Raw genomic sequence first — 13,533 nt, 5'->3', positions numbered from 1 at the left:
TTATTTATAACTGAAAAAGAAGGTTCATGATTAGGTAAATTTTCGAATTCCCTTGATAACCATTTTGCCAAATTATAAGTCGGAGAACCTACAGCCGAAACAATTGGGCGCATAGACTTGTCCGGTTAATGAATTTTTGGCAACGCATACAATTTTGGTAATGATACTTGCAATTTTCTCTTTAAAGAAAAATCAATAAGGTTGTTACATTCTTTTAAAGTTTTTTTAACATCTGTTACCATCTTAGACAAAGGATTCTTTTTCAAATTTATGTAAGGACCATTATCGATTAAGTTGTTAACCTTATCGTAATAGTCTTTTTTATCTAATATAACAACCTTATTTCCCTTATCAGCTTTTAGGTAGAAACAATCTTTGTTTCGCAAACTCTTGACAATCTTGTGCTCCTTGTTAGATTTTAATGATATACTTGAAACGATATTTTTTGATAATTGATTTCTACAAGCCTCTCTTGTAAATACCTTAGAAGCCTCGGGTAAGTGCTGAATAGCAGTTTCAACACCAACGACAATTTCCTCCATAGCGCTACCAGAGTTGGGCAATGCAAACTTTAAACCTTTGTTTAATAAACTGAGCTCATGTTTATCAAAAGTCTGCGAAGAAAGATTCTCTACTATGTTTGTCTCTCTGGAAAACGTGTTTGTTTTTAGAGCTTTTTAATTTTTTAAACTTATTATTCAAAATGGACATTTTCTTAACACATTTTGAATTGATAACCACAAACATATTTCTCTGAAAGAGACACCAACATTCATACTCTACATTAGTTAGCTTATAAGTAAGTTTTTTGTAAAGTCCATAGGCTTCAATATCAAGCATACTTCGTTTACTATACAGAAATTTGATTTCTAAATCAAGCCATTTTTGTCTTGCAATTTTCTCTACCTTATCACTAACGTTACTTTTTGGAATATCAACTTTAATAAAACTAGGATAAACTGAATTGGCTTTGCATGATTTAAGAAACCAAATATCTGCTCCTAATAACCTAATCTTAGTACTAAACTTACGATAAAGATTCAGTTCCGTTGACCGTGAAGCCATCGAAGATTACAGTTGCGGGTTGGAACCTTTGGTGTTACACAGCAAAATAAAACCCTAAATCACCACAATACACCAAAACACTTTTACTTTTACACTGGTCGCGCGTTTCGCTAACCATGTTAGCATCATCAGCAGATGATTATAAACTAAAATACAATCTACAATTGGAGCGTTTATATACTCGCTCAGTGGGCACAGAGTGGGCGTGGCAAGATCTAGCCAACCGAGTCGAACCCACCGAGCGTAACAGTTAGATTTCCGCCACTAGAGTGGTAGGAACAAAGAACTTGAAGGAATTGGACCGTTGTCTCTGTTCATACTATCTTTACATTGATTAATTCTGATGCTGTCATATGCATCTAATTGCCTGTAATTTGAGACTTGTTTAATTAATTTCAAGTTATTAAGATCTATATGATTTATTTGTTTAATAGCTTATTTTACTTATTACATATTGGCAAAAACTAGCCCAATATGAAGATTATTCTAAGCGTTATTATGGGTTATTTATTTATTTATTTATTAATGTACATTTTACAACGCCATAAGTGGTAACAAGAAGAGGGTGCTATTAATGCACAAACTAATAATAATCACAGAATTTAATAAAAACTAACGTAGAAATTAGAAATAACTTTGAAAGTGGTGTAATGTGCCTATCAATCAAACTTATTTCTCTGACTGCAGTCAAGGGTAATAAAGGACCTTTATTGTCACATTCTCGTTCAAAATAGTTTATCAGGGAAGCTACAAGCTCTTTGCTTCGACTGTTTAAATGCTTCGGCATATTTTCAACATACAATTTCAAGAAATGCAATACAAAAACTCGAAAATTTAGTTCTTAAAAGAACTGTTTGTGCTTAAAAGTACAATTTAAAAAAAAACTATGAAAATAGGCCAAAAAACGAGAATTACTAAACAAAAAGATTCAACAACACGATATACAAAATAATGACTGATATTAGGATAATTGTCAAATAATAAACGACAACCTTGCTGAAAACGGTGCAGTGTGACCAATATAGCGATCATAAAATTCGGTTTAAACTAATTTTTGCAGCTTTAATCTAAATAAAATATCTGTTACAATCATTTGCGCTATAAGGTGAAATGAAGACCTGCTCGGTATATAATATATAATTATACAAAAAATTTAAATATTTTTGCCAAAATTTCATTTAGTCAGATTTACAGACTTCAATGTCGGCATCAATGTCGATATGATTGTGCATCGGAAAATGTTTTGCGATTACAATAAATTTATATGGTGAATATCATCGATTCGATTGATTATCATCTCCAAGCCGTTTTTTTTTCGATCACATGGTATATTATTTCATAATCACATTGCAAGTTTCGTTAAAATATAATAATCTGAAGCATTAAAGAAGACAATGATGTTTCAGTACCAATTTACTTACTTAGTGCAGCTAGGGACTGTTTTTTCAACTTTTCGTCACTATTATGTAAGTTCTTTACCAAATAAGGTGCAATTCCAGCATCAACAACGCACATAGCTAAATCTTCAGTGTGCTTAGCTATGTCGGTAATGGCGCTAGTGGCTATTTGCTTTACGCTCAATTCAGGTTCTTGCAAACAAAGCATCAATAGTGGTAGGACACCCTGATTAACGCATTCTTGAGCCATTTGTTTACTATGTCTTGCTATGTACCCTACTCCCCAAGCTGCCGATTCTTTTACCTAAAACATACTCATCATAATATTGTTATGGATATTTTGCGAATTATATTCTATAAAGTACAAATTAAATTTTATCCAAGAGTGGGTCTCACGTTGGAGATTAGAGACTCTAAATTACTGGGAATTCAGGTTAAGTTGCCACGATTATTTATTTATTTCCTGACATTGTCATTGTCGTTTTGACACTTTAACACACAAGATAGCTTAATAATCGTTGCAAAAAACTCATGACAACATTATTACAATATTTTGAACGGGAAAGCGGTAGTAATTAGTAATGGCCCCTTATGTCCCTTAAATGCTTGTTTAAGAGGTGAGTTTTGTTGAAGTAAATAATGACTGTTTATATATTTATAATTAATTTATTTTTGTTGCCTAAAATATTTAAATTAAAAGAAAATCTATAAAAGTAGACAACGATGTGCCGGTTAAGCTTAGTCACGTGACTAAAAGTTTATTTGGAATGACAAAGGGAATGACCTATAATTGAAGAAATGATGAGTTGATAGAGGTGTCATGTCGCATTTTTTTAAAAATCAATTTTATTCAGTATTTCAACATCCCTTTGGCAGATCTATCCTCCAATGGACTGTAAATATCAAATATAAATACCATAAAGAATATCCTAGGTGAAGTAGGTGATAAAGGTGTTATGTCACATACAGTACGTCTGTCCATTCTGTAGCTACGGGGTATCCGTGAGAGGGGAAACGATATTCTCTCGATGTTTTTCGTAAAAAATTAGACGACGCGTCCCATCAATAAAAATTCGACAAATTTGCAAGTAGCCAATAAAGTGAGTTAGATAAAGACAGTTAGATAAATACGCGTGGGCGGAGCGATTTGCGGTGACGTACTCGTCAAGTCGACGTATAAAATATATTGCTGTTTATTTAAATGTTTTTTGTCCGCATTCCTTTCGTAGACACAGATCCAGCAGACGTACTGTACACCATCAATAATTTTTAGACGTGTTTGCCGATTTACTCGAAACTTTAAAAAAGCGACAAGACACCTTTACCCACTCATGTCTTCAATTATTCTGTAGTTGGGATTCTCTATGAATAAACTCTGACTCTAACAAAAAATACAGTATATTAATTTTATCTCAACGCTAGAGTGTTATTTTCACATGGAAATCACTGGAAATGAAAATGTATATGAACCTACCGAAAGCTCGAAGTCTTCGAGACAAAATATGAATGTTTGTAAACCTCCACTTTTTACAATAATTTCTGCCATCCTCTCGTTATGCTTGCAAATAGACCGAAGTACAAACAATACAGCAGTTTTCTGATATTTCTAAAAAATATATATATTAATTGAATAAAATCAGAGTTAGAACTATATAAATATTGTAATCCCAAAACATTTTCAGATGCAGGTCATCAATCATATCGACATTGACACTAAAGTCTATATATAAACCTGACTAAATGAAATTTTGGAAAAATGTTTAAATTTGTTGTATAATTTAAGATACCAAGAAACTCTTCATTTTACTTTATAGAGCAAACTATTGTAACAGATATTTTATTTAGATTAAAGCTGCAAAAATTAGTTTAAACCGAATTTTATTATCGCTATGTTGGTCACATTGCGCCGTGTTCAGCAATGTTGTCCTTTATTATTTGACAATTATCCTAGTGTCAGTCATTATTTTGTATATCGTGTTGTTGAATCTTTGTGAGTAATTTTCGTTTTTTGCCTATTTTCATAGCCTTTTTTTAAAAATTGCACTTTCAAGCACAAGCAGTTCTTTTAAGAACTAAATTTTCGAGTTTTTTGTATTGCATTTCTTGAAATTTGTGTGTGAAAATATGCCGAAGCATTTAAACAGTCGAAACAAAGAACTTGTAGCTTCCCCTTTTTTAAACTATTTTGAACGATAATGGGACAATAAAGGTCCTTTATTACCCTTGACTGCAGTCAGAAAAGTTAGTTTGATTGATAAGCACATTACACCACTTTCAAAGTTAGTGTTTATTAAATTTGTGCATTAATAGCACCCTCTTACTTGTTATTACCACTTATTGCGTTGTAAGATGTACATCAATAAATAAATAACCCACAATAACGCTTATAATAATCTTCATAATGGACTAGTTTTTGCCAATATGTATAAGTAAAATAAGCTATAAAACAAATAAATTAATTAATCACTAAAATATTAGTTATTAAAAATAAAACGTAAAACTCTTTAAAAAAATGATATAATAAATATGTTGTTAATTTTAAATTAAGATTCATCTCATAAATCCATCACAATCTGGCTACGCTGTCGGCATCGCTTGTCACTCAAAGTTGATCACGTGCATCGGAAATGGTTTTGCTATTACCATATATGGTCAAAAAGAGCAAGTTAAGTATACACAAATGTATCTTTATTTACAGTTAGATAAATATGCATATATTTTAGAATCTACTTAACATGCTTTACTATTACAGATAATATATATTATATAGTTATATATTATCTGTGTTTACTACCTTGGTCACCTACATACATTTCCCGATGATGCATTCTGTAATAAGATCGGAAGTAGTCCAGTTTCTATCAGTTCAGTTGCAATTTCAGAATCGTTGTGAACTAAACGTCCCAGGGCTATCGAAGCGCATTGCCTTACGGAGGGAATAATATCGTTTATAAGCGGTTTTAGCAGATCTAGAAAGAATTACTATTTCTTATTCCTTCAATAACAAAAAAAAACATATAAAAATAAAAAATTACATTACAAACGGAAAGATGTAGAAACAAAATATTTTATGGTTACAGTACGTCTGCTGGATCTGTGTCTATGAAAGGAATGCGGACAAAAAACATTTAAATAAACAACAATATATTTTATACGTCGACATGACGAGTACGTCACCGCAAATCGCTGCGCCCACTCATTTTATTGGCTACTTGCAAATTTGCCGAATTTTTATTGATGGGACGCGTCGTCTAATTTTTTACGAAAAACATGGAGAGAATATCGTTTCCCCTCTCACGGATACCCGGTAGCTACAGAACGGACAGACGTACTGTATATGTGGGGACGCAATGTGCACAATTCAAATTTATTTTGAAATATATAATGTGTTTCAGAACTAATAAGATTAATACCAAAGTTATATTTTTTCTTCGGTATTTTATTTCATATTTGGATCCATGAACACAAAATTAGGGATGTATTATAACGGTTAAATATAATACCGTATGATCGAAAAAAAACGGCGTCCAGTTGGCTGGGAAATGAACATCAATGACATTTCCCATATAAATTTACATATAAAATGACAGCGATCTTCATTCCATAGCCATCGCTGACGCCGTTTTTTCTCGATCATACGGTATAATTTTAAGATATTTAAATATGCATGCTACAATAAAAAAGATTGTCAATACTCTGTACATTGCTTTTCAGAATTAATTCTTGCGCTGACTTTTAAGTCAAATAAATACACTCTACTGAAAAATTTGATTGCTTCGTTTAATGTATACAGGGGTATCAAAAATTGCTGGTCTAATATAAATATATATTTTACATAAAAACTTCGTTATTTGAAATACAACACGCTGTATTTTTTAAAATAAATCGAAGCAGATTCAAATGTTCTTTCTAACTATATTAAGGTTTCCTATACCTATTTAGCTCAGATTTTGAATAGAGAGCAATTTTTCAATACAATGGCAACCAAGAGGGCTAAAATGTCGTCATGGCAAGTTTCTAGTGACTGTTAGTAGCTATATATTCAAAATCAAAATTAGTTTATGGACTTTATTTAAAATTTATAGCAATTTACTTTTTTAAATATCTTAAAATATCACAAAAACCAAAAGGTGTAATCATATTTAACCGTTATAATAAATGCCTAATTTTGTGTCCATGGATCCAAATATGAAATAAAATACCGGGTGTTTCATAAGAAAAAAATTTAACTTTGGTTGGGTCTTAGTTCTGACATACCCTGTATATTTCAAAATAATTTAAAATTATGCACATTGCCTTCCTATACAGATTGTTAACTGGACGGTTACTTATTGGGGAACAGAATGGCAACACTGCCTACATTCCAAATGAGTACTAAGCTAAGCTGTCGACTCGTCCCGTCGCGTCGTCTCTCGACCAGCGGGTCGAGGTTGCCATATTTCAACCATAAAGCTCTTGCCTCGAGTAAAAAACAAATTAACAACCTGTATATACCCATTAAATATTTTGTTTCTACATCTTTGCGTTTTTGTATAATCAACCGATGCGAATGAGCTGCGCCACCCTGTATAACTATTTTGGAGATCTACAGATTGATAGAAATAACAGCAACAACGTCACACCTCGGTGTTTTCTGCAATTATCGGGTTTATTAATTTTTTTTATAGTATTTTTTGTTAGTTTTAAAATGTCGCTTGTGAACTAAAGTAAAGGTAAAAAAATATATTTTAATAGGCAATTGAAACAGGCACAAACAAAAATAACTAAAAAATGTGGAAAACTGAATAAACAAAGTAATTAATAATATCTTAGTAATGTTTTCTTTCCTCCTAAACATTTCTTAATGATCTTCTACAGATATAGTAGTATGCATTCTTATATATTTTAGAACCACTATTTAATATAATATACATAATAGTGTAAACTAATAAGCTGTACATATAATTCTAGAAATGTTTTCAATTATTCAAACGACAAATTGGAAAATTTTCAATTACTTGACAAAATGGTGAACAAACCCTGAGCGAAAAAATAATATATTTTTAATAACGAGTGGAAATGTAAAAAGCAGTATGTAAAATATATAGGTTTTTTAATTAAAAATTATCGAAATAGCATATTTCATTAAACTCTTAGTAACAATGTATTTTAACTAAACTTTTTTTTTTCTGTTTTATTTTGACTGCAGACTCAAATTAGTCTATGGTAGGACAGTTGAAGTTACATATATAAAATCACAATTTTTAAAATCTTGAAATTGTCCAGTTTTAACTTAAGATAACAAGTAATAGTAACTTGAGATCTAATGATAATTTCACAAATTCGTTTTAAAGAATCATAATAATTAAATGCTTATGAAAATAGAAAAATGATAATTTAATTTACCTAAAACATTTGCATTTTTCATAATTTGAACATTCTGCGGCCTCAAAGCCAAGTCTGCTATCGTCTGTGAAAATGTTAATCGGGCCTTTTGAAAGTCTTCAAACACTTGCAGTATAGATCGGCTGGTCATTTTCTAAACTTAATTCTTGATAGTTGACAAGTTGAAAACGGTTGAACATATAATGTAAATATATAAATGACAAACATTAATCAAGCAGGTGTTTTTAGTGTTCAAATACCTCTAGAGGATTACCTACCTTTAAGATTGTTAACTGCGGTATTATTATTTAATAAATATTATACTTTAATTTCTATGGTGATATAGCTGGAAAATAATAATCAATCAATAAATTACTGATGTAGTATTAAACATAAAGCTGAATATAAAATACGTTCGTTTAAAAATACCTAAAAATACAAACTTGGAATCAAAATTTTGAGACAAATCCATTAAAAAAATGAAACAGGCGCTCAACTCATTATAACTATTTTGAACGCCAATCAAGTTATTAAATAGTTGTAGATTATTCATATATAAATATGTAAAACTAATAGATAAAAATTAGATTTCATTAAAAGTATTTATTGATTTTACTAAATAAAGCGAGTTAATAAATAATGTAACACATTTAAGAAGGTCTTTGAGTGACGTAAGCGCCCACGTAATTATGGCGATGGCTTAACGCGATTGATCCATAATATATTTTTAAACTCTACCTTGACAAGAAATAACCTCTTTGGGCTGTCATTTGGAAACATAAACATGACATATGACATAAACCACGACATAACCTTGATTTTTTTCCAATTTTTTATGGTTGATTGGATTCTTGTACTACGGTTTTTAAAACGTTTAATAAAAGAAGTAAGAATAATTTAGTATAAGTTTGCGTAGCTACTGGAAACACAACAGCAGATAAACGGTTTTTATATGCAAATAAATATGTCCTTAAAAGTGGTATTGAATTCAAAAATGTATCCTGGTTACACATTTAGTATGCTTAGACGGGTAAAAACTGTTAAAGATACCTTAATAATATGTAATTATCTAAATAGTTTTTTAAAAATTAGTTTTATAGTTCAAAGGGGCCCTCTGAAATACCAAAAAACAAATTAGAAGGAATCATTTCGGCTGATCATCAAAGTGATAATGGAATTGTATACGACAAGAAACCCTTTAGGATAACTTTAGAAGCAGGTTTGATATAAAATATTATAAAGAGAATTGATTTATATACTATAATTATAGGAAGACGTTATTCATGGTGTTTATGTGGAAGAAGCCACAGGCAACCATTCTGTGATGGTACACATAAAAACGAACAATTAAAAATTAAACAGAAGTAAGGAATGAAAACTATACTTTATAAATCTTATTATATATTGATATGCCATAAATAAAAGTAAAATCTGAATTTTTAGACCAATTAGATTTGTAGTAGAAGAAACCAAAGAATATTGGCTGTGTAATTGTAAGCAAACAAGTTCTAGACCCTTTTGTGATGGAACGCATAAGACTCCTGTGGTACAGGAAGGTAGCTCAACTATTCGCTAACAATAAATATTCTAAAAAGTTAAAATACTGTAATTGAAATACACCTAACTTTAAAGTTCAAAATTGTGTAGTGTTTGTAAGCTATAAACCTTAATAAAATATATCTTGAGAATGTGTTTTTTTGTCTTAGTGAAATAACATACAAGTAGAAAGAAAACAAATGGATAAACATTTTACTACTTTAATAAATTTTATTAACTATGTTGGATTACCACTACTAATATCTTCTTTACTTCTCTGCTTCGCATTTTCCTGTGGATTCGAGAGCTCATGCTCTAATCTTTCTTTGGCTCTAACAATTTTTGACTGTAAATATAAAGAGGTTTTTTCATTTGCCTTAAATAGGGTGTTATACCTAAAAAGATAGTATTTTCAGATAATACAATTCACAGAGAGATATAATAAGACACCTTTCATCAATTTCCTCTCTAGTTAATTTTGTAATATTTAATATTTGTTTAGCTTCTTCTAAAGATAGTCCTAGTTTTTGATTTACTACTCTTTCGGTCCTAGTTTTGGCATTATTCAATCTTTGAGCAGCTTGTTGAGATGCTTCTATTTCTTGTCTAATCGCTCTAGCAAAAGCTTTACCCACAACTTGTGCACCGGCGACTATTAGTTGAGCAAGGTATTTTGCCATTCCTATATAATTTTTGCATTTAAACTTTTAAAATTTAAACTTTAAATATTACATAGCCTCAAAATTTGAAATGCCTTTCGGATGTCTTTAAGTTGTCATTGAGATTAGAGATGGGTAAAATATCACATATTTTTATTTATTACGTAAGTCGTATTTACTACATGACATAATGAACTTTGATTTTTTTTGTATCATATGCATATTTGAAAAATGTTCTTTATAAAATTTACCGTTAATTTCAATAAACTGCTCGATGTTTGAAGTAAATATGGGTAATATTTATAAACTGTAGGAATTCACCTCTGGAATTCACTCTCTATTCGACCGTTGGATATCTAAAATTTACTATCATAATTTTATACCCAACCCTTTCCTAGACCTATAGCCAAGGATATATAGAAGAAGGATATTCAACTCCCTATAGCGGGCTATGTAGGAAAATATGCCGTATTTTGTCGAGGAAGACGATTACGTCATGATCAATGAGCGTCGAGTATTTGAAATTGAAAACATATAAATTGACGGTAACCTATGTTTTTTGACTCATTTCACTGACAGATGTGATGAGATTATTATTAGAGGTGGGCCAGTCTGCGATTTTTGTGGAGCTGCTACGCTCTGCGACTGCTCCAATAAAAGCACTGTGACAAGTAGCAGCGATTTTTCGGAGCAATTAACCTATAAATTAAAAATGTAGTTTTATAGGTTAATTGCTCCGAAAAATCGCAATCGGTGTTCGGCAGCAACTGCTCAAAGAGTTGCACTTGCACAGTGCTGGAGCGAACTGGACAGAACCAAACGTGTATATGAACGGTTCCAAAATTATTGCACTGAGTGCTAGTTTACGAAGCTGCTCTGATGCAGTTGAACGAAAAAACAATCCGCACCGGGTCGTCAGTGCAACTCTGCGACTGCGACGCGAGTCGAACACAATTTTAGATTGCTCTTGCTTTGCTCTTACCAGTCGAAATTGTAATTATGTTCGAGTTCGCATTGAGTGCGGCTTAGTGCAGCCAGTCGAAATCGCCATTAATTATCGGTACAATTATCCCAAAATAAAATAATATCGTTTGACAGTGGTCTTCATACTTATGAGGCTGGTTTATTTCTGAGAACTTTTGATAATATATAGGCACTAAAAAAAATACATAAATTATTTTACTAACAAAAATGCAGTACTAACACAATACAGATATATATAGAAGAAAGAGATTAAACCAAGCGTAACTTTGAAGAAAACATTTTATTTATTAAAACATATTATTATAACAAACATAAATGGATATCTAGGTGCAGTTTGTGGTCGCAGTAAAGTCGCAGTTATAATTCTCGTGTCAAAAAATAGTTTAAAATAAAGCATAATGACGGGGCCTGACGGGGCATAATACTGTATTAGGAAATAAAAGTGGTTATAAACATTATTATAGATTAGGCAAAATATACTTTACAAAATGTCTAAATGGCGAATTAAATTGAGCTATTGATTAAGAGAGCATTTAAAATGTTCTTCGCCATTTTGTCAAGAAAGAAAATGTGGTTTATTTTTATTCATATCTTAAGCAAAGATAATTCTACCACAATTCTACTACGAACTTGTGTTAACTATAATATTCTTTGCCTTAAGGCATAGAATAATTAACTGATTATTATAGTATAAATTATATTATATTCAAAAAAAAAATTTTGAAGAGTTTATTCGAATTTTTGATGACTTGAAATCAGTGCTGCAAGTTGACAGAATACTTAAATCTTTTTTGACTTAAATGATTTAAATCATTTTAATGACATACATTATTATAGGAGCTACAGATGGCCGACCCACCATTGTCGGACCTGTATAAAGGTTCCTATACTGTTTGAACAACTCCTATTTGAGGCAACTTTTTCATAAGCAACATTATATAATATCATGCACAGAATAGAAATAGCTTTAATTTGATATATAAGTGATTAACGTTTGGAGACGAGATTACGTTATGAACGTAATCTCTTTCGAAAATCAATTAATATTATTTTAATTAAAAATATTGGCGGCAATTTTTTGTTATACGAGATACGAGTTATACGAGAACTGTCCTGAAATCAAAACTATATTAGGTATTTACTTTTGGTCCGTACCTACTTACTTTGCTGTAAATACCGTATGATCGAATAAAAACGGCGTCCAGCGATGGCTATGAAATGAACATCGATGACATTTCCCATATACATTTACATATGAAATGACAGCGATCTTCATTTCATAGCCATCGCTGACGCCGTCTTTTTCCGATCATACTGTATAATATACTTTCTAAAACATAAAATAATTTTTCTTTGTTTTTTAAAAGAAACACCGGGTATATTATTTTTTTCAATAGATGGAGAATTAAAAAATGAACATTTTTTGTATTGAGTATTTCAAAATTTATAACGGTTTTGCAGATATTCGCGGTTTTATATTTCATATTGCATTTTCCACAGTAAATTTTTATCAAAGCCATCCAATGATTTTTCTCGCGTATTTTACAGTACGTCTGTCCGTTCTGTAACTACGGGGTATCCGTCAGAGGGGAAACGATATTCTCTCGATGTTTTTCGTAAAAAATTAGACGACGCGTCCCATCAATAAAAAATCGACAAATTTGCAAGTAGCCAATAAAATGAGTGGGCGGAGCGATTTGCGGTGACGTACTCGTCATATCGACGTATAAAATATATTGCTGTTTATTTAAATGTTTTTTTGTCCGCATTCCTTTCATAGACACAGATCCAGCAGATGTACTGTACGTCGTATCACTCATTTTATTGGCTACTTGCAAATTTGTTGAATTTTTATTGATGGGACGCGTCGTCTATTTTTTAAGAAAAACATCGAGAGAATATCGTTTCCCCTCTCACGGATACCCCGTAGCTACAGAACGGACAGACGTACTGTACTGTACCGTTGAAGGAGCCACAAGCCACATGAAATAATACTGGGTGTATCAGCGAAACCATTAAAATTTTTGAAATACTTTAAATACAAAAAATGTTGTACATTTTTTTAACTCTCCATCTAATAAAAAAATAATATATAGGGTCAGGGGCGCATATACGGGAGGGGTAATGGGAGTAATCACCCCTCCTAGGAAGAAGTTTTAAGTGATAAAATGTGGTATAAAACAAAAATTGTTACAAAAGAAATTAATAATTCTAATTAAAATAGAAAATCCAGACAAATCCAAGTTTACTTTTTCCACAGCTACAATAGGTACCTTTCAGGGAAAATTTAATTTAAATTTTGTACTTTATTTAAATATTGCTACCCCTCCCAGACTCAATCTCTAGATACGCCATTGTATAGGTCTTTTGAAAGTTTGGCGTAGAATTTTGGACACCCTGTTGGATTTAATATTACGATATTTATAGCAAAGTAAGTATAGACTATCTAAAGTAAATACCTAATATAGTTTTGATTTCAGGACAGTTTTTGTATTTTTAATTCTTTTTAAGAAAAACTGAAAAATATA

At 31.2% G+C, this 13,533-nt stretch overlaps 3 protein-coding genes across 3 annotated transcripts in view; 1 reads left to right on the top strand and 2 right to left on the bottom strand.

Annotated features, from left to right (window-relative positions):
• LOC115885004 (sperm-associated antigen 6-like) overlaps positions 1-8,050 on the bottom strand; it is a 70,942-nt gene extending 62,892 nt beyond the window's left edge. Inside the window, exons 1-4 of the mRNA XM_030903745.1 lie at positions 7,848-8,050; positions 5,274-5,431; positions 3,937-4,068; positions 2,487-2,766 (exon numbers count right to left, since the gene is read on the bottom strand). Of these exons, the coding sequence (XP_030759605.1) occupies positions 2,487-2,766; positions 3,937-4,068; positions 5,274-5,431; positions 7,848-7,977 (700 nt within the window). The 5' untranslated portion in view covers positions 7,978-8,050. The remainder of the gene's footprint in view (positions 1-2,486; positions 2,767-3,936; positions 4,069-5,273; positions 5,432-7,847) is intronic.
• A 561-nt stretch (positions 8,051-8,611) lies between these two features.
• LOC115884994 (CDGSH iron-sulfur domain-containing protein 3, mitochondrial) lies at positions 8,612-9,514 on the top strand. Its single transcript, XM_030903735.1, has 4 exons — positions 8,612-8,856; positions 8,919-9,045; positions 9,097-9,190; positions 9,270-9,514. Exons 1-4 carry the CDS (start codon positions 8,779-8,781, stop codon positions 9,400-9,402), a joined length of 432 nt encoding a protein of 143 aa, XP_030759595.1. The 5' UTR covers positions 8,612-8,778; the 3' UTR covers positions 9,403-9,514.
• Positions 9,515-9,567: 53 nt separating this feature from the next.
• Positions 9,568-10,151, bottom strand: LOC115884995 (mitochondrial import inner membrane translocase subunit tim16-B-like). The gene is made up of 2 exons (XM_030903736.1): positions 9,813-10,151; positions 9,568-9,757 (listed from the first exon to the last, which is right to left on the bottom strand). Exons 1-2 carry the CDS (start codon positions 10,040-10,042, stop codon positions 9,601-9,603), a joined length of 387 nt encoding a protein of 128 aa, XP_030759596.1. The 5' UTR covers positions 10,043-10,151; the 3' UTR covers positions 9,568-9,600.
• Between the last annotated feature and the right edge of the window lie 3,382 nt (positions 10,152-13,533).

Source organism: Sitophilus oryzae, unplaced genomic scaffold (assembly GCF_002938485.1).
Source record: "Sitophilus oryzae breed Bouriz unplaced genomic scaffold, Soryzae_2.0 scaffold_359_pilon_pilon, whole genome shotgun sequence".
NCBI classification, from domain to species: domain Eukaryota; kingdom Metazoa; phylum Arthropoda; class Insecta; order Coleoptera; family Curculionidae; genus Sitophilus; species Sitophilus oryzae.
The sequence above is the reverse complement of the archived record's forward strand: the minus strand, read 5'-3'. Positions and strand labels throughout refer to the sequence as shown.